General features: G+C 31.5%; 1 protein-coding gene across 2 annotated transcripts in view; it reads left to right on the top strand.

Annotated features, from left to right (window-relative positions):
• Positions 1 to 22,773, top strand: part of LOC126851548 (neuronal acetylcholine receptor subunit alpha-7-like) — a 167,698-nt gene that overhangs the window by 95,042 nt on the left and 49,883 nt on the right. For both annotated transcript variants that reach the window (XM_050595636.1, XM_050595635.1), the window contains one exon: positions 18,274 to 18,318. Coding sequence is in view for 1 of the 2 variants with exons in the window: in XM_050595635.1 (XP_050451592.1) it covers positions 18,274 to 18,318 (45 nt within the window). In the remaining variant the exon portion in view is untranslated. The remainder of the gene's footprint in view (positions 1 to 18,273; positions 18,319 to 22,773) is intronic.

The following is a 22,773-nucleotide window of genomic DNA, read 5'->3' as shown; positions in this document are numbered from 1 at the left end:
AATATTTGAAAATAATTCTATGATATTTTTAATTTTCATATCTTTTAAATAATTATATAAAATAATTATATAAAATATATATTAAATAATGGAAAATCTCAAATTCTTTTAGATGCACTATATATGAAATATAATTTCTAAAATAGATAAAAACTGATATTTTTTTCACTATTTAATTTAGCAAAAAAAATGAGTTTATAAAAATTTTAAAATCTTTAGTCATATATAATTTCGCATATCATTATTTTATCACCATTATTATCATACTTTTACGATTTAAAAGAGATCATATATCTCCATTAGAAAGTTGAGAAAGAAAGTTGCCGTTATATTTTTTCATCTTCTTACGATAAATTTATATTGTCGCGTTTATTCAACCTTATTAAACTATACTATGCGAGTTTGAGCAGTATGATTTATATTAATAGCAGTTGCGCGGTTGCACAAGCGTCTTAAAGTCTTCTTTAGGAGAGGCCCTTGGGTCCCTCTACGCGATGGCATTGCGAAGATGTAAACGGAATTTATTTCGCCGCCAAGCCTGAACTCAAGTGGCGAAACCACCAATCGGATTCTCGTGTCTAACCGGAAGTTACACTTGTTCTCGACCGTGGGTCGCGTTCGCTCTCGTTCTCCTATCTCTCCACCCTTTTGCGTTCTTACCTCTGTTTGCCATCCCTTTATTCCGCGCGATTTTGCCTAGCACCTGTGGAATTTTAATTGTTCTCAATGACCCCAAGTTGGCATATTCAATCTGATATTCTAATTTTATTAGACCGCGTAAAAAAAGAAATTTTCAATTAAAGACTATAAAAAAATATATTATTTATATTACAGGAAATAAAGTTTATCTTTTATCTCAAAAAATAAATTTTTAAATTTGAAAATTACATTTGATATTAACATATGAAAATAACAAAATTTGAAAATAACATTTGAATTTCTCGGTAAAAGAAAATTGTTAAAATTTATCATAGCTCCTTAATGCTTTCAAATATAAATTAAATTTCGCTGTTCTATAGGCAAGATAACTTGTTCCAATTTTATCGGATCCCTCTCGTATAGATTAAATTTATTTTCGTGGCTTCTTACGGTACTCTTGTTGTTATATCAAGTAACCTGTATAATATAAAATATATATTATACACAGTCACGAAACTTCTACGATATTTTGTAGGTATACAAATGCACTGCCATTATTATTCCTACCATGGTCGACAACAGAAATTTCCATTCTCGCTACTTAAATATGGCTGACTGGTCCGTATTTTCAGTAAATAAATTTCTCTTGCGATAAGGCAATTTAATAATCACGACAATAATTTCAGTGATAGCAAATTGATCATTTCCAATATAGTATTCGCGACACGAATGTTTACGAAGTTTTTCAAATATCCAAAAGCCAATTTTTAACAAGTCTTTTCATTTTGCGGGTCTTAGACAAGAGATGAATGTTAATTTTTGGTCGAAGCTTTTCGGCGCGAGATAAACGAAATTGCCGTAGCAATTTCCTTGGAGCAACGTAAAAGCTTTGTAACAGAGCCAGGAGTTCGGAACATTCTTTTCTATTGGAGCTGCGGAATGTTAAATGTCGAATTCCGAATGGCGCAATAATGTCGCGCCACGTGGCATATCACACTTTGGTATCATCGAAGAGATTCTCTTGATACTTGATTTAAATATAATTACCATTTCCAATGTAGTTCGGTTTCCTGATATTTTTCTGGAAATTTTATTCCACGTTTGTAACTTTATTTTGAAACGTGGTTGAAATATTTTCACTGAAATATTTGAATTAATATTGATTTATTATAGATATTCGATTATTTTCTTATTACGTTTACTTTTATAATATAATATCAAATGATATACATACAAATCATTTCACAGAGATTACTGTGAATTTTACTTATTATTCTTTAAGCAATGTGTGTCTAAAATTCTAAATTTATGATAATTCTAAATTTAATTCATTTCTTTCGCTTCAAACGGCTATATTTTACGTAGATAGCGTTTTCAAGTATTCCACAAGATTTAACCTCGCGAGCTTAAATCAGAATCAGTTGCCGACGACGCGCTTGAGTTACATCTTCGGCAAAGCGAATTTCCAGACCGCCGAATAATTTTGTTTTTCCGACGAATAATCGGGAGGATTGCCGGCAATTCTCATAACCAAATAAAATCGAAGTGAGCAACGCAAAATATTTTGTTGCTCGTAGAACAACTCATAAATTATTTAACTGCAATTATACATATCATTCATGTTAAATCAATACAAAAGTTTATTCCAACGAATTAGATGTTTGAATAATAATAATACCCTCTCGAAGTATACAGAGAATATATCAAAGTTGCATTTGTTGATTTTTAAACTTGAATTAAACAACTTTAAATTTTAAGGTTAAATATTTCGTGGTTAAAAAAACACATGAGTGCCATTTTATAATTAATCTAAATAATGAAGAAAATACTATTGATGATTCTGTCCTTTGTTTGCACACGTACGCATGCAAACGTGAGACCAATGCTGAGTTAAGTTGAGATGTGCACGTAGAGGCCACGTGTGTAAACGCTAAGGATTTAATAAATGACGTGAGCATTATTCGAGCGATATTATAGCTATTTACGATATCGCGTTTCAATAGCGCGAGGAGCTAATACTCATCGCTACGTTTTCTAGAAGAGATACGTAGCAAAAAATTAAAAGGGGTATCGAGAAGTCGACCTCTTTCATCCGTTAAATCCCACAGCTCTCGAGTCGCGTAACGCAATATTAAAAAGTATCCGAGTCGAAGATATTTCTCTATACCTTCTCGGGCGTTGAAAGGCGCATAATCCTGGGATTTACATGAAAATCGTCAGATCTCGAGATCTCTATATCCGCTGGTTCCATCGCCGCGATAAATAACACGTGCGAAAAACGAAAGGAGAACTACGCGCGACGAGACTAACTTTGGTTTATTTCGCTTGGAAATCGCGTCACTTTTATGCCGAACGAGAGGAAAAAACGCACGCGTGTGATACTCGGTGAACGAAATACGCTTACTTCCTCTCCCTCCCTGCCGAGCGAAATTGCTGGATTTGCTGAGTCTTAATTAAAGCAGACTGATGAAAAGACACAATGTGGATGAGCTTTTGTCATTGCTGTCCTTTCGTGCGTTGCTTTAATTATTCTAACTACATAAAAGCATCTTTAAAACATTAAATGTTATGTAGGGACTTTGGAGTTAAAATCAAGTTAACGTAAATAAAGTTGAACATTGCTAAAAGTAATATCGGATTAATTAAAAATCCTCTAAAATAAAACTATATATATATGTTATAATCTTGGAATATAACAATTGTGGTTTTAATTTTGATGGATCTCGACGGATAAAGGCTACAGTACAACATTTAAAAAATAATCTTTATCTTAAATCCATTAAATGTTTCCAGTTAACGATTGTTGATATTGAGTTTGTATCCGTATTGAAGCGCGACCAATCACAAAACCACAATACAATGTTTGTAACTGCCGTTTATTGACGGTCGTTAATATACGCAACTGACGTAACACTTGCATATACCAGCGATATCCCGTTCCGATACCGCGTGGGACCGCCGGAATTAATCCATCTGTCGGATGTCGCGCTAATTCTCACCGGGGGTACTTTGACAGTCTGCTCTAAAACGTCTGCCAATCTGATTGAATTAGAAATTAGCGTTGCTTACTTACGACATAATTAAGAGTGCGTCCCTTCCATTCGAAAGTTTACTATCGGCACGCGTCAATTTAATGTCGCACCTTGATCACGTTACAATTCAAATGATTTATAATTGCAATCTCGTATAATGTTAATATTATACAACTAAATATCTACAATAATAAATTTTTAAATCATTATTCAAATAAATTTTAAATAAGACTATTAGATTTTTTTAGTTTAAAAAAATAGTAGAGCATTCCACATGTATATTATATTATATCTAGAGTAGGGAAAATCGGCTAGTAAAATGCAGTAATTGACTTTAAGGTAAAAGTCTTCAAGTTACAGTACTTCACATTTGAACCCGCCAATTAATTAGGGCGACTTGCGTTCTTTTCGTGTTTCTCAAGTTTCCTTCGCGGCAATGGTTTGAATAATTGAGTGGCTAACTTTGGCCAATGCTAATCTAGATCCCATCGATAGTGACCCGTGTGTCGGAACCCTCGGCATTATTCCATTCGGTGATAGAGTCTCTCATCGACAAAGTTACAACAAAGTTTACCAAGTCAATGCCAATTAAAAAGCGTACTCTACCGAGAATACAATGGAGACCTGCCGATTGGTTCGACGATGGAAAATAAGATTAATTGGTGAGCCAGGGAAGGAACAAAATATCGGAACCGATTAATTACTGAAAAAGTTCGCACCCCGATACTTGGTGACTCGAATATAAACCCGCCGCTGTAATAGATTGTGTACACACGCGAAAGGAGTTCATGCCGATATTCCGATCTACTGAAATCTCTCGTTTGCCCCTTTTTTTCGATCGACTTGCCTTAATTGAGCCAGACAGTGCTTACTCGCTCCGTGCGAATTTGCTTCCAGAATTTACATTCGATACGTTCCGCAGTAAATTGAATTTACCCTCGAAATGAATAAAATTCAGAAATCTGGGAAAGTGAAAATTTTCACTTCCATCGTTCCATTTAATGAAAAAGGTTACAGAAGCGTAGCCTAAATTATATGTCAGACAATGTAAGATTTTTTACGATTGTTAATTTCAACATCAGTTTCAAACTAGCAGTAAACAAGAAAAAAACTAGAATCCGGAATATATAGAATAATCCATGCGTATCTCGAATTAAAATAATGTAAACTGTCGTTGTCTTGAATATTTTCATATGGACATGACATTGTAAAACATTTTTTAATGTTTAAGATGTCGAAAGAAACTAACAGACTGGAAATATAAATTCGTTATTACGATACGCCGCTCGAAAAAAAAGTTGTTTCTTTAAAAAAAAAAAAAATCTGAAAAACTATAAACGCGTTATGTGTCTTGAAAATTGATTAAAGAGACAATGTTATTTAAAGTTATCCAATCCCTAATTATTAATAAAATAATATTAAAATTGTGAAATAATTAGAAGCAAAAGATAAATTTTTTAATTTTATATTTTTTGTAAGAGAAAAAAAATATAATTTTTGAAGAATATCTATTATTATCAAATCAACAAATGTTGGTTTTTATTCATTTCTCGACATTACTATTGTACTAATGTTACATATGATAATATCCTATATTTAATTATACATTTTATGATATTAATATCGCGATATCACATCCTGTCAATGCTGTGCAATTATATTCAGTATCTAATTACCTTGCAACGCCATCGACACACGACACGTATATCAGATTGTACAACACGAGGATTTATTTCATACAAATATTGAATTCTATATTGCGGCGGCATCAATTTGTATTGCTTTAATGAACGATTCAAGCATGATCTTACAGTATTAATTAGCGACTGCGCTTTCAGACAGAGTAGTTTACAGGCGATCTAATTTAGGCGATAGCCAAACTCTTTTTTTATATCTCAGTCAAACTAAACCATCGAAAGCTTTCGTCGAAAGTTGGATGTGGATAAGAAACCTTTTCCCGATAGACATGATAAATTGCAAGAGCGATGTTGCTAAGTTTCCACCGTGATAGGATTAAATAAAAAAAGGCAACATCGTTAAGCCGTAAAGTATCGTTCTACAAGCAAGAAGAAATGAATATTGGAAAGCGAAAGTGGGATAAGTCGGTATTTTTACTATTCTAACTTATGACTCTCATAACATAGTAAAATGTATCATCCATCATATGCGACATACTATTTCTTACATCTAAATACAATAGCAATGTACTGAAACAAGAATTCTTCGTAATATTTCACTCGTTTCTCAATATTCGAGGTGGAAATATATGATAACATTTCAAAAATTAATAAATGAATAAACCCCTGACTTCCTGACAATCATTATTAATAACAAAATTCTTTCATAGAAATTAAGCGATTATTTAAAATATTTTTTTTACTCTTTGAGAAAATTTTTACTTTCGATAATAGTTTTGATAAGAGCTATGATAATCACACGATTAATATTGACTCTTTGATCTTGCAGCTTTAAATAAAACAACTTTAAATCGTAAATTGTAAAATGTCAATAACATGTTACAAAATAATTTTTATAGACAAGCTCTCTACTCTTGATGTTTTTGACAGGAATTTTTTCGTGGCAATTATTTTGGACAACTTTTCTAAGCGGATTTGAGAGTGATCTCTTCAATGCATGCATGTTCACTTGATATCAAATTAAAATTATTGGAAAGAGGGAACACTCGTATCTCTTGTCGGTTACCTGACCGTCTGTTCTATTTGACGTTTTAGCAATCAACGAATGACCTTTCGGATGTAATGAAAGCCGGTTTCCCCTGCAAATTCTCCAATAAAACGTTTTACTCTTGTGCGCAAGTATCGTTTATCGAAAAAATAGTATGTTTCATGCATATCTCGCCCACTTACACAGGATGCCAAAAAAACATATGTACAGTAATAGCAGCATTTCCTTCACAAGGGTGCTTGGAACATACTTCTTTTACGTTGATCTATCGTTATATTTCATCCCGTTAATTCATCCCTTATATTCAATATATCAATATTTAGATTTTCCATTTACATTTTATAAAGTAAAAGCTTTGTTAATTATTCAGATAAAATTTTAGCGATTAATTAATTTCTTGGTAATATAAATAGATGATTTTAATTATCAAAAAGTATGTAATTAAATATAATTTCAATAGAAAATTTAAATAAATGTTAAAAGATTGCCATTGATTTATATCTTAGCTTGAAATTGATTGGCAACTATCGATTAAATATAGAATCAAAGACTAAAATTGCTAAAAATAACAGTCGAACCATTATGATTTATTTGGTCGAAGCAATGTGCGTTATTTCAACACATTACAGCCCACTCAGCATTTAATTGCGCGTTTGTGTGTGACGTATAACGAGCTCCGATTGCGTATTCGTAATCAGACTATAGAATTTTGCCCTTTTTAATTAATGTACCATTTTGATTGTTTCCATTAAGTGTGTGTGTGTGTGTGTGCGTGATCTTTTCCTCATTACTGTTGATAAATATATGTGCTCAAAAAGATTCCAATATTTTTACTATTTTAATAAAAGTGTTTAATAACATCACTATAATGTAGCAATTTTTCAAATTAATAAAAATGTAATACAATGTATAGAAAGTTCGATATGCCTAATCTATCTTTTACTCCAGTTTTCTCTAATCTTTCTGTTCAGCATGTATCCATTTGCAATATCGTTATCGACGCTCTCTTGGACATTTCCGATCAGTCCGTTTAACTTCGACGCATCCGTTCGATTACATTGTTACAACAATCGACAGGTGACCTTTTCATTGCAATAGAGGTCATTCGAGGGTTCGTGATTCCACGAAACATAGCCGAGATGCAAATTGGCCACGTGACATTATGGCATTCCCCAAATGTCTGTAACACGTTATGGCATTGCTCCGTCACATACATGCACATAACATCCTACGTCCCTCTCCTCTTCCCATCTCGATCTGCCGAACAATGCGCTCAGTCCAATGATGAGCTTTCGGAGAACGCTTTCCATGCATCATACTCAGGGATGTGAATTCGCCAGCATGCTTTCGTGCAAGTTTTCCATCCATACGATACATACATGCTATACATGTGTGCGTATTCTGTAATCTAGGAAATGCAAATGTCAACCGTATCAATGCCACATGATAGCCTCTCCCGACGGTGATTAAGATAACTAAATGTTTGAGTAGAAAATAATAGTGATGTATAACGATGATATATGACCACTTTCATTTATACTAATCCATTCAGTAACAAGTTTATATTTGAATTATACACATATTGTATTAAAACAATTATATTTCACAACACACACAACAAAATAAATTTTGAGATTTTTTATCAATTACAAACAAAAGGATTAAAGAAATTAATTTTTAAAATTCAATTTTATTAAATGAGCAATATATATAAAAAATAGAATTAAATTAAAAAATTCAAAACTTACATAATTAAATATATCTGTAATAGAAATACTATTTTTTGTATGAAAATATTATTTTCAAAGTTTCCAACATTAATATTTAAATAATTGAAACATCCTATCTTTTTGTTTAAATAATTTTTCATATTGATTTCTACATAATTTTTCTTTTTTTTTTTTTTTTGAAAATAACTATTTTTATTAAGATATTAAATATGTTAAATCTATTGATGTATACGTCAAAGGAGAGTAATACATTAAATTTTATTATCTAAATAAGTCATTATCAAAAATAAGTCTTTTGAGATTTTATTTATACGGATTATTTAAAACACAAAATATCTATCATTCTCTAAGTCTGACAAACAAATATTTGTGCATCATATTATTGCGTATCTATATCTCCCAGAATTACGAAATTCTAACTAACTATTCGTCTTCCGTCGAATACAAATGAGTCACGGGACTCGCATATAAATTCCCAGAAACAATTTATTTAATGGGAAATTTAATGCGCTTTATGCTGCTGCTCGATTTGTTTAAACTTTCTGAAGAATATGTATCTCTCGGTAAGAGATTGCGTGCGAGCGCGATTCAGTGGATAGTTTGAAATGCTGTAAGGATGTACAGCAAAATAATATCCCCGGAGACGATTTCGTTACACCGTATCTACATCTGCATGTAGTATAACTCGTCGGTAATGCATCATCGCGCGAAGGACGAATTTGCGATTCATGTTTCCGCTGGGATAGTCGAGAATTCGAACACGCAATTCCTTGCCAAGTTGTTTGAAAGGCTTCGCCATCGGAAGACCTACCTTGATTTGGAAATTACTTGGATTCTGATCGCGCGTCTGTGTATTTTTAAATAAATCTAGCGTTCTGAGAGTGCACCATTAATATCTAACATCGAGCCGATTATTGTGTTCCATTCTAGAATACAGCAGTGACAGTATGAATGTAAACATTATAATATGTAAACAAGTATATGAAATATATAATATATATATTATATTTTTTTTTAATTTTAATTAAAAATATAAAATAATACAATTATTCATATTTTATACATATTTTTTCATATTATACATATTTATAAGTTACACAAATTTTTATAACATTTTTTAACATAAAATATATATTACAACATATTAAAATATTTTATTATTATATTTTATTATAATATTTAATGTTATTGTAATTTATTTTTTTTTAATTTTTCTGAGAATAAATTTAAGTTGGATATTATTTTTCTTTAATGTCCAAACAATCCCTATAGCCCTAACAAACAATCCTACTTGCTGACTGAACCAGTAGAAATCCGAGATTTTAAGAACGTATCCCTAATCGAGTGCCCTAACCGCGTGCTCTAATCGCGTTCCGTAATCGTACCTCTTGCTACGCATTTTGATCAGTATGATCGTTATATCCATTCTTGGGGCCAGTTGAACCTACCTTTCGTTGTTCCTGACCACTTTCTGGATCGATCTCAAATAATCTCCATAAATCGAAAAAGGAGATATGTACTCTTTTTATCGCCGGTTATTTATTATTGTTGACAAAGAAGCGCAAGACTTTTCTTGCTCATAAGAAGATAAACACTTTCTTTTGCCGAGTAATTATTGTCATCGGCAGATGAGCGTGAATATTTCACGCTCGATGATGATCGTTCGTTAGATGTTCATTTTAACATAACTTTATTTTAACTGAGACAAAACCAAATTATCAATCGAAATTTTGATTAAAAAATTATGATAAATTGTGATAAATATGTAAAGTTAATTAAAATTTATATATTAGTACATAATTACTTAATAATATAATAATGCATATATATAATATATAATATTAATTTATATAATAAGATATAATAATATATAATTTATAATAAAATAAGATTAATTTACACACTAGTTATGCCATTTGTATCATATAATAATTAATTTAATTGATTAATCATTTGGTCTCTCAGTTAAACTAAAGTTTAAGAACAAAGTCTATAAACAAATTCTACAATATGGATGAGCTGTAAGAAATTAGGGTAAAATCGCCGCGCATTATAAAAATAAATTACCATGACATTAATTGATAAAATTATTATCATTCTTTATTTAGCAAATCAGATAAAATCTACAAATTAAAAAAAAAAAATGTTTTCTACAATCTTCCTTCTTTAATTCAGACTTTAATTTATTTATGCAATAGATGCAATGCATATTAAAAAAACTTATTAAAAGTTATTCAACTTAATCTGTGTAAGCTCATCCATTTAAAAGTAACGGATTTATTACAATCTATAATCTATAATCTCTACATCTACAAACTCTACGAATCCGTTACTTTAAAATTAAATAAAAGTTTGTCACTCACCGGCACTGATGCGCAACAGCGGAGATTTGGTCTTGAGGCTACGTTGTCTGCAACGCACAAATATAAAATCCAAATTATAGCAACTCTTTAAATAATTAATATTTCAAAAAATTATTATTGTACTCATCGATTTTCATATTCGATGCGTATAATAATAAAAAGGTATATAAATATGGAATAATTTTATAAATTCTAAAAAAAGAAAACTATTTTTTTTTAATAAAAACTTTTATAGTTTGAGTTTTAAACTATTCAAATAATGATCGAATCGAATTAATGCATGTACAGAATTTCTAATAATTTATATAAAAATAATAATACTCACCCTTGGGTTGCTCCGCCGGTGTAGGATGCCTCTCCTAGGCCTCCTCCTCCTCTCAGGTTGTTAGAATCGCTGCGTTGATCTGTAACATATAAATAGGAGATGCAAATTGTAGTAAAATTATTAATTAAAAATTAAAATAATTAATATGTCAAAAAATTTATTGTAAGTATTGAATTTTATATGCAATGCATATAATATTAAACAGATTAATAAAACAATTTTATAAATTTTGAAAAAAGACACTAATAATTTCATATAAAGACTATAATTTAAAAATGGAAACTTTTACAAGATTGTGCTTTTATATAAAAATCTTTTCCGTTTCTAATTCTCTCTTGTTTCAATTATATAAAAAAAATCAAATTATGTAATTAGGTAGTCAATTTAAATTGTATGTAATTAATATACAAATAATAATTTACTTACTACAGAATTGCTCCACTGATGTCCGATGCCTCTCCTAGGCCTCCTCCTCCTCTCAGGTAGATTCACACGCGCGATACTTTAAACGGCACACCCGCACTTTTATTAAAAAATACTTCCGCACTCTTGTACGCGCGATACTATGAGCGGCACTTCCGCACTTTCGAATTTCGGTACGATCGAACCCCGTTTCGCGACGCGACGCGAAAACCGTCCGCGACACGTTGACGGAACCGACGCCGCGATAAGCCGTCCGCGGCACGTTGACAGCACTAACGATACGACGAGCCGTCCGCGGCACGATGACAGCGACGACGGCGTTGGGTGCTTGGTTTCCCCTTCTCAGTAAACCTTTAGAGACCTTAAGGCCCTTAAGGCACCGTCCAGGTACTATGCCCTCCCACCACGCCAAGGTTACACCCTAGGAGGGTATTATACGTATATAATTTTGTAATATATATATATATATATATATATATATATATATCATATTACAAAATTATATATGTATAACGTGAGATTATTTGAGAATAAGAAATGTAGATAAAAATTATTAAACAAATTTTGTTAACAATTTTCAACTTTTATCGTTTTGATTTCGAATAAATAAATTGCGTGAAATATTTATTTCGGTATATGTTGTTAAAGAAATAATTATTGCCCGTATAGATCGCAACAACATAAAAATTTATTTTTTTAAAGATTCCTGTGTGTCATTACGATTAAAATAAAACTTGGAATATATAAAATATATTTGGAATTAATTGTTAATTGTAATAATAATAACGATTTTTATTCCGATACTCTTCGCGACCGCGTTTAGGAATAGAATCTAAGAATATACGAAGCGTTTTGTACCACTACATTACTGTTCAAGTGTCGCCGTACGAATGATAAAAAGACTATAACATGTAAACAATAGAGAAACTATGTTATTATTGTTATAGAAAAGTCGTTGCCGAAATATTTTACGTATTATCATATTATACGCGAATATTAAAGTATATAAAAAGTATGTTTTAAATTATAATTAATTTTATTTAAATGATTTAAATGATTGATATATCACTTTTCATTATGTTATTTGCTCGATTTTGTGATTTGATTGTTTCACAATCTTAATCCAAATCATATTTACATGCCGTTCAAAGTCGAATGATAAAGAATCGCAAATATACCTGAATTTAAATATTTAAAAAAAATAATTATTGCTTATAAGAATCGCAACAAAACAATAATTTATAATTTTGATTCATGTTACTTTGATTCTTGATTAAATGTGTATATATACACCACGCGAAATATGCGCGTCGAGACTTATCATAGCGATATAATTACATTTAATTATAATATTAAGTCATAATTATTACTTAAGACATGTAAAAGATAACTAATTATTAATCTTATCAAATTATTTCCCGATACTTGTCGCGATCGCGTTTAGGAATGATATTTAACGGAGCGTCTCGCACGACTACTTTCCTGCTCGAGTGTCGTCGCTTGAATGATAACAAAGTCGAGGTACGTAAATAAAGAGCGCCAATGTTTACGTCGCCAAGGCCGAACATATATTTCATATATATATATATATGTTAACAATACCATGTTATTGATAATTCGCTGGCAAAATATTTTACGTATCATGACATATACATATATTGTACATATACATACGAAAAATATTAAATTTTAAATTAATTTTAAATATTTTATTTAGAGTTCTGGGTAGCATTTCACGAGATATAAAAAAAATTTTTAACATTTTTATCGCAAAAGATATCGCAATTTTTTTATTATTTTCGTCTATTATTATTTATAAAACCTAAATTTTGTAATGTTTTATATAATATTAACATACATACACACACGAGTATAACATTCTTATAATGCGCTGTGCAGCTCTCATTAAGATATCTACTTTTAAAAAGGCATATTAAATCGATACTAACAATATTGTTATCTCTTTTTCGTAATGCTGATTATCTCGACGATGCACTGAACATTACTTTATATCAATAAAAGCTTATCATAATTGAACATTTGATAGTTTAAATATTAAGTGTAGGTGTGTAATTTTTAATAGTGCGCGTTTATAGTATTCTATTGATACAAAAATGGAGCAAAATATTTCTTGTCTGCATTAATTTAATTTTATACAAGAGAGAAAGTTCGTGTAAAATTTTCATAAACTAGAGAACTCAACTTTGTTTGCATAAAGCTACATAAATATCCCATTGCGAAACTTTATCCGGCGCAATATTGCGCTATATTCCATGCCATATAATGCTGTTCGTCATAACTTATTTGCTTCTATACTTCTTTTCTCTCTCTCTTTCTATTTTTCTTTTCTCTCTCTCTCTCTCTTTCTTTGTCTTCTTTGTCTCTTTTTTGGTAAAAAGATTTTAAAATTGTTCATTTTGCTTTTCTCATCCATGCAAAGAGTTCGAATTTATAGTTGTAACTTTTATGAATTCTTTAGCACTTCAACGTATTTAAAAATAACATGAAATTGTCCTACGTGAGTGTGTTGGCTTAGCAGCTTTTTAATATTTTACTGCAGTTAGAGTGATCGTTAATATTTCTAGTACACTTGGCTTAAAACCACTGACCCGAAAAGAATATCCACCATATTCTTTGATCTATGCATACACAGATTCGCGTGATAATTTTATTTATTTCGTCATAAAGGTTTCTGCGCTTTTTCGTCGATGAAGCTGTCGAATGTTCTCCATGTACGAGTAAAAAATCATCGAGATAGCATTTGGGTCTGATCTGTCAAGATAATAACATTTTTTAAATTATTTTGATGCATTCCTAAAATGCATTCCTTTAAAATGTCAATTCAATTTCATCATCGATCCGCGATTAATGGCTACGTTAATTTTTCATCTAGATATAATAATCGAGGTCAAGACGGTTTTAGTGCAAGTATCATCGGATAAGATAGATGCACGTGTCGAGTGGAGATACTGAGAGATACCTTGCTTGTAGATACAATCGAGCTTGTGGACGGTTGATTGAAGACCGCAATAGTCTGCGGCGGTGTTCAGTTTGTCGGAACAGCCTCTGAACATTCTCTTTGGTCACATAAAATCTGTACAATCGCGGTTAAGCCGCGATATCGCAAGCGAGCCTTCAAACGACCCTCGGAATAGTTTCCTAATCAGTATCCGGAATGTCTGCAATGGTTTTGATTAGCGGATTATAAACGCTATCGAATTAAATGTTTTATAAAATTATTAAAATCTGAAAGTATCATATTATTATTATGAGATACATACACTATGATCGGAAAATTGAACAAAAAGTTAATGGTTTATTAGAGTGATCAGTCATTAATTAAATGTCATTCATTTATTCGACTTTCTTTGAAATAATCTGCGTTAAAAAGCAAAATAAAATGATAAAAGATAAATACGGCGCGCGAGTTTTTTGGCTGTTTTGTTCCTAACATTCCGACCTATCCTAGTGAGCGTTACATTGCGGTAGAGTACTTTTTCCTTGTGCTCTTTTCTCTCTCTTTCTCGTTTAACTGCATGGTGGACGACAGCTTGTTAAATCTCCAAATATTTGCCCCAGGCTGCTCGAAAATTCTGGCTGAGGATTCGAGGCCCAGAAAAACAGAGTATGTTGGAACAGATCCAGGCGATAGCATGCTGCGAGATTCGACAGTCGAGAGAAACGAAGTACCATTACTTTTGGCACTTCAAAGAATAAAAATTTCGCTGAATCGAAAATTTGATTACTGTTACACTTCATAAATCAGAAATAGAACTCTTATTTAGTTTCTTGTTCTATGTATTTATGTTTTTCTTATTTTAAATTTATTTAAACTCTCATTTTTTTATATTAAAATTTTTTATATTAAATTTTTATAATTTAAGATATTTTATTATAAATATATATATATTTAAAATTAAAAATTAAGATTCAAAATTATAATATAATTAATTAAAAAATAACTTGAAGTTTACGCTAATGAAAAAAATTGACTGCAAGTGTAATAAGAGAAATGTTAGTTTAAAAATTGTTTATACATTCTGTAAAATCTCTTAATTCTATACTGCAGTTAAATTAGCAAAACAGAATTGTCTGATGACGCGCAGCTATGGTCCCATTAACCTACAAGATCGACGGATCTTTAGAGAACTCGGCTGGCAATGAAAAGTTTCAACGAGACGTTAAATTATGCAAGAGAATGCGGCAAAATAATGACCGTGTGGATTAACCTCGACCTTAGATGGGGATTTTGAGCGGTAATTTTTGAAAGGGGCGAGGTTAAACGATAAGATCCAATTATCGAGAAACAGTTTATCTCGCGGACACGAGCGAAAGGATAAGCCGACGGAAAATTCAGAGCTCACTTTTCTCTGTGGAATGGACCGGGACTCCGAAAACATCCGATATACGTCGCGAGAGAAGAAAAGCTGATTGTTAACTTCGTTGATGTACGACCGGTTTGGAAAATCGAGCTATCGAGATGGGAGTAATTATAGGATTGTCGGTGATAAGCGTGTGAATAGAATAATGTCTATATTTCTCTTGTATTTTACTTTCGAAAAGTCAGATAAGATTCTTTATCGTATTATTACGCAGATGTTGTGTAATTATTATATTAAGATACTTTTTAATTCTTTGTGTATAATACAAAGTGAAGGAAATTACCCTATATATATTTTAGTTTCTACAGTTACAAAATACTTATTGATTAATTTTTCCAATACTGAATTGGTTTGAAAATCGTTTTTTCTTTAACGTGATGTAAAATTCATATTATAGTACAACATGATATATTATTTCCTTGTTCCTACCGGCACTTCTCCCTTGCGTACTTTCCGGATACAAAGATCGATATCCATGTCGCGTATTGCTGTACGTTTCGAAGATATATCGAAGCTCATCTTCGTGGATGCGAGCCTCTCTTGGGACACCGGAATGCAGCTTCTCGGGGGGTGAGCATTCCTCCTGTAAGACGCGCTTGTAATCAGGATAAGAATGCGGTTTGAACACGAAACCCGAAAGCTAATGCCTTACGTGACGGGACTGACAATGCGCAAAACGAACGAACGAAACCGGAAAATTCCTATTGCGACAGTAGTAAAAATGGCAACAATATTGTTAACTAAGCGTTACATCAGAGACAGTTTCATCTTGTATGTCAAGAAGTCGCGAGGATCGTTGCATACATTCACTCATCGCACATTTGTCTTGGAATATTCCTCTTGACATACCAATACGATATAAAACAATGCGGCTTCTGCCACCCCTATGAAGCATTATATCTTGTTTTCGATACTTTCTCAAAGTTTTTATATTCCTTATTTTTCATAAACTCGTGTGTTATTTTTGTGAAGGACTAAAATGCAAACATGACAAATTCTAGATAATGTTTCTTAAATATTTTATTAGAAAAAATCAATTTGCCATTATATATTGCAATGGAATTTTAGATATAGATTTTTTAATAACTTTCTACAGTAATTTACTACATAATTAGTAATCGATTTTTTAAAAAATTTCATATAATATACAAAATAAAAAAAGATCATTCAATATTTATATGATAGGACACACCGAGAAGAAGATACTCTGTCTAAATCTTTATCTCGATATTTATATATCTACATACCGGTTTTTTTACAACACTGTATATATCATGATTTTTATAATATAAATTATAAGAACTTTTATTTTTTTTTATATTTGATACACTTTGTTATTTTCAATGTTCGATAAAATAAGCTTATATAGAAATTATTTCTGTTTACATGTTTGTATTTTAAAAGACGTATTGAATTTTTGAATTCACTAATTGAGCATGTTTGTAATTGGTTATGATGTAATCAAATTTTTAGTTTCCAGTAATGAACGTTGGTTGAAAAAAATCTACGTTTTCATAAAAGTTGACCGCTTTAATTGGTATACAAAAATTGATAAAAGCCAACAGAATAGAATTATCCCAATTTTGACTGTAGTATTAATTAAAGCTTAAAATCATCACACTTGTGTAATGCATCTGAAGAGATTTTCCAAAAAATATTGCAAGTATTATTTCCGTGGTGACGAAATTTTGGTGAAAATAAATTTTTTTAATTTGTAAATAGCATTATCTTTACATAAAAGTAAATAAGTTTAACATAATAATAATAATTATAAATTAAATTGCAATATAAAATATTATACTTAACATAAAATAATCATATTAAAAATATATTGTAAAGATGTAAATTGTTTGTAACATTTAAAAATACCGTCTTATTGCAATATTTTTTCAAGGATTCTTTCCCTTGTTTCTTTTAAAATAATACAAATTTTTAAGTAAAAAAATTCCAACGAGAAAAACAAGATATATTTATCATGTGCATGTGCAACATTGCATAATTTATAATGTTGCTCGGCCATCTTTTGCCATCCGTTCTCTAACACCTAAAAAAGCTCGCAAGCTCTCGAAAATTTATTTTACTAAATTTGTAATTGTTGAAAAATGCGCAAATAATTTACTTCGTCAACAGCAATTAATTAAAAAACTTGTACTTACAATGGCGCTTTGTGCGCATTTTATTATGCAAACCTGCAGACACTCTGCAATGACAATCGTTCTTAAGCTTTGTTAAATGCGTATACGCTTTTTTAATTACGATTTAAAACTGCAAAATGAGTTACATTTCTAACACGTTAATTCGTCTTGCGTCGCACGAATGTCAAACACGTTTGTGTCTATTTTTACAAATACTGTTAACTGCAATTTAAAATGTTAAATGCAATATTACAAATTTACTTTTCAAAGTGTATACGATATTTCTGCAGAATAATCTAGATTTACTTTTATTTATCTTTCATTCATTATTCCATCTAGTTTCTAAATTGTAGAAGTTTAAAACTTTGTTTATTAAATATTAAATATTAAATGTATTTTACTATATTTTATAAATATTGAACAATTATGTAGTATCGTTAAATGCTATCCTTTGACAAATTATAAATAATTTTCATTCAAACATTAAAAACATGTTTTACATGCGAAAACAATTATATAATGTATTTTTAAATTGATTAATATTTGATCATTCTTACAGGACGAGAAGAATCAGTTGCTCATCACGAATCTTTGGCTTAAACTGGTAAGTCTCTCTTGATCTACTCAAAGTTTCCAATTCGTGAAAAATAAAATAAATCACAACTTGTTTCAAATTGATTGTTGCCAATTACACGAACGGCATGATACTCTTTGAAACTATTTGAGTTATTTTTTAACAAATCTTCACTGTTCTATTAATTGGATGTCAATCTTGATTGATCTAAAGTTGTTTCGAGTGTATTTGAGAGTGATCCAATTACCACGTTACACATCGTCCAGTTTTATCCGACGTTTCAGATCGTTCTCGCGAAATATTTGCGTCACGTAAAGCAGATAGTTATCGGTGCAAAAAGATGGAGAACAAAAAAATATGATATACTGATGTACTCTATTTACATATTATGATCGCATTTTACTTGTGCAATGCTTATCAGATTTTATCATTTTATCAGTTTTAAAAGTCGATATGTACATAGATATACCACTGTTATTGTTTTATCAATATAAAAGTATTAATCTTTTATAATTTAAAACCCATTATACAAAAAAATTTTGTTTTGTCGTTTCTAAATTGATTATATCATGCATTTGCAACTTTATCATCGGTACATTTCGAAATGTATGAAAAGCGCAGCGACATCAGATCGGATTTTCATCGGCACTATTAATAGGGTAGCCGCAACAGGTTACTTTTTCAAGAAGCGACGATGCGCCCTTATTAAGACTGCGACAGTATTTTCTTCTAGCGGGTTTCGATACGCTTACAGGGGTTTAAAAGCGATTGTCGTTGCTTTTTTTCGAGGTTTATTTAACGGCTTGGATAAATTCTGCGTGAGTTCATGCGCATAGCAATGACCTAAATTCAAACATTGTCGAATTATACGGATGACCATTTTTTTGACTGCTGATTGACGAATCGCACCGCGTTCGACGCGTGACGTTCTTCGGCGCAATTGACAGTACAAACGATAATATCAAGGGTGAAAATCGTTATTATTGGCAGCTAATTTTGCCTAGATTTTAAATTTTTGCAACTACAAGTTAATATTCCAGATTCGTTCGACGAAAGAAATTTTATTATGTGTATCTTGCTGCAATCGCGTTGTCATTTTTAATACTTTATTAGATTCTATACTATATTTTTCTTAGTAACTAACTTGTTTGAATTGTGAAACTATTTCGCATTGTGACATTTGATAAGTTAATTCGATAACATTTGCAATTTCGAAAGTACTATCATACCGAAGATATAGAAACGTCAGCTTTCATCTCTCGCTATTTAATCTTTCCTCTGTGTCTCATGACGGCCAATGCATACGGAAGTAACACGCAGCTGCATTTGACTCATAAAACCGATACGTTTCGCAAATATAAATCATGTATGTAGATATCCAAGAAGCATTCGCGACATCCGCGAGTATCGATATGATGTTATATGTAACGTCGCTATCAAATGCACTTGTGTCGAATGGAAGAAAAGAAATTAAACCCGTGTTTCACGAAGAAGGGCATACATGTTCAAAATGGAAAAATGTATCTTCCTTTAAGATACAGTTAAACATATTTTATCTGCCATAGAAATAACAGAGATCAATGAGAAATATATTTATTTCTTAAAAAATATGATAATTTGTGAAATAATAACTTTTGGATAACCAATGTGTTATATGCATATAATATCAAAATTTAACTTGCAATTAAGTTAATTCAATGTCAATAACTAATGCATGATATTAGCATAGCCTGCGTCAATATTGTAAATACATTTGATATTTGTAATTATAACCGCTAGAAATCAATTTAACCCTTGCGGATTGATCATTAAATCACATTCAGCAAGTAATATTCCATTTCCAGATCTATGTCACAAGTAATGTAACTGATTTATCTTACGCAATTTATACTTAACCATTATCTTTTGTCCTGTATAAATTAAAAAAATATAAGGTTAAAAAGTGTCTTTTATATACGCTAGAAACTCTTCAATATTATTCTCAATATTCGCGTTTGATCATAAAGCAATTCTGTTTCAATTCTCATCGTATCGGTATTGAATATACCGACGCGTTTTACTAATATTTGGTTTGCAAACTGAACAATGAATTAATTTGAAAGAAATAATCGATTTTTGCGAGTGGGAAGTTGTAAATAAAAATCACGATACGTTCATAAAAAATCAAGAGAGAAAGAGAGTATGATATATTCAATTTATCCTTTCATATTAATCCTTTCATTTTTATAAATTGATATCGGTATTGATTTACAATTCCGGCAAATAGCTACCTAATACTCGTATATTACTGAATTGATATAAATTATTACCGACCAGCTGTTTATAATACGCCGACTATAACTGTCGATGTATTTTTATATCGAGCGCATCTCACTTCCTCTTAAATTAAATACACCGAAATGATTGATGCTAAAATTTATGTAAAAAGTGGAGCGAAATTTGCTCGCGCCGGAGAAACACAACGCGATTCGACGAAACTGGCGTGACGACGAAACGAGACGAGGCGGCGCTGCATAAAGTTTCGTTACTTCGGTTCCATCGTCTCTATGCACCGGGATGAAAGAAGGGAATGCATTTACATAATTTTCGCTGATGGAACAGGGAATGCAACTAGCGCGATGATACCGCAAGCCGTCGACGATAGCACGTGCGAAGTACATGTGCGAGCGAGCGCAAAACGTATACCGGGTGTCTCGTAATCTGCACGTACGCGCGCGACTGTCTCTAGATGTTTGGCAATTTCTTTCAATGGATGGGCGATGGTTGCGCGGAACCGGTGAAATGGCTGCCCAGGGATTCTGTAGACTATCGGGTAATGGAGATACCGTGTTCGGATCATTTAGGTGTCTTCCTCTGAACGATATAGTGTATTTCGGAAGGCGAGCCCGCTATATGTAACCGTTGAATTATACGCGGGATCTTTTCCGGATTCGAGAGATCTTTTCTTTTATTTTCGTGTGTGTTTCTCTCTCTACCGAGTTATTTTAAAATTACTTCAATAATAGTTTATGAATTTGTTCATGTTGTTAGAAGATGTTTCCTTGATCGCGCCTTTTAAAAACTTATCGGGCGGTTTTTACATTACGGATATATAAAAAAATTCCTTGTACATGTTTCTTGTCAGACAGGTTTCGCGAGTTTCATTACCGCAGAGGCGATAAATTTCATAGAGCAAAAATAACATATAGATACGTGTATGGGAAAGTTTCCGAACAGTGGTGTGCTTCACTACGTGCTAAGGGTGGAAACCAGCGCAACTCTTGTGCGACATAAAATATAAAACTACACGCCAAGGACGATGTATTACGTATAAGTGCATCAGTATGTGAATTACGCCTGAGACGTGACTAAAACGATTTTTCATAGACGTTAGGACGCTTGTAAAAAATGATCAGCTTTTGAAACAATCTTAATTAAAAAACTTGGTAATATTTTAAAATAAACAGTCTCAACATAGATTTGTATCTAAACTTTTTAAATATATTTTAATTCGTTACTGATGAAGATTTAAAAAAAATCATTTTCCTATAATTTCAAAAGATTTCTGAGCCTTATTAATGTTATGTACATTTTTCTCAAGACGTTTGTTATTCATTTTCAATTTATTCGTATTATTGACGAAATGATATCGGCAAATCTTCTAACGCTTTTTCAAGTTGAACCTCCTGATGCTAAGATGTGTCACAACAATCGGCAATATTTTACATTTTGCGCGATTTGCAATTGATTTTTTTTTAAGTCGGAAAAAGAAACAAATAAGTTTTCGATTAAAGTGCGATTTAACTATATCTAAATTATAAATAATTTAACCTGTACATTTATCAGATAAAGTATCTTAATTAAGTGCATTAAATTACAATACTTTCTTGCGTGCGTTAATTATTCAAATAGAGAATTCTTAATTTAAAACACCACTATTTCTCCGTTAAATTTAATTGCTCAATTAACTGTGTAATAAAAAATAAAGCAATCTTATCTGATATTAATTTCATGCCAATTTAATTTTCAACGTTTCCTCGATACCGTACTCCTTATCTTTTTTTCCTTGCCGCAGGCAAGGATCCATTTATGAGGGAGTTCAATATCGTTATGAAAACCTAGAAAGAAAGCAGTAATATATGTAAAAGCGTCGATACACCGATCTCTTTCAATATAACTCTCGCATACTGATTAGGAATAATTTTTTTGTTACCATGTAAATACAGCTGTCAAGCCAACAATCACGGAAAATTACCATATTTCTATTGAAATACTGAATCGCTAAGCATCTCCTGCATGCGGAGAAAGTTCTGCATATCTAAAAAAATGCCAATACCATTTAAATTGTTTCAATTGGCATTTTATGAACAACCGTCACGTATCGACATACTTTCAATTCCGCCACTATCTTAATCAATATCATGCCATATCCCCACAGAATTAATTGCAGCGCTCGCAGCATCAGGGGCGCCGCTTTAATTGCGCTTTTTCTCCGCGTTCCTTCAT

Source organism: Cataglyphis hispanica, chromosome 8, assembly GCF_021464435.1.
Source record: "Cataglyphis hispanica isolate Lineage 1 chromosome 8, ULB_Chis1_1.0, whole genome shotgun sequence".
NCBI classification, from domain to species: domain Eukaryota; kingdom Metazoa; phylum Arthropoda; class Insecta; order Hymenoptera; family Formicidae; genus Cataglyphis; species Cataglyphis hispanica.
This window is presented reverse-complemented; position numbering and strand designations above follow the sequence as displayed.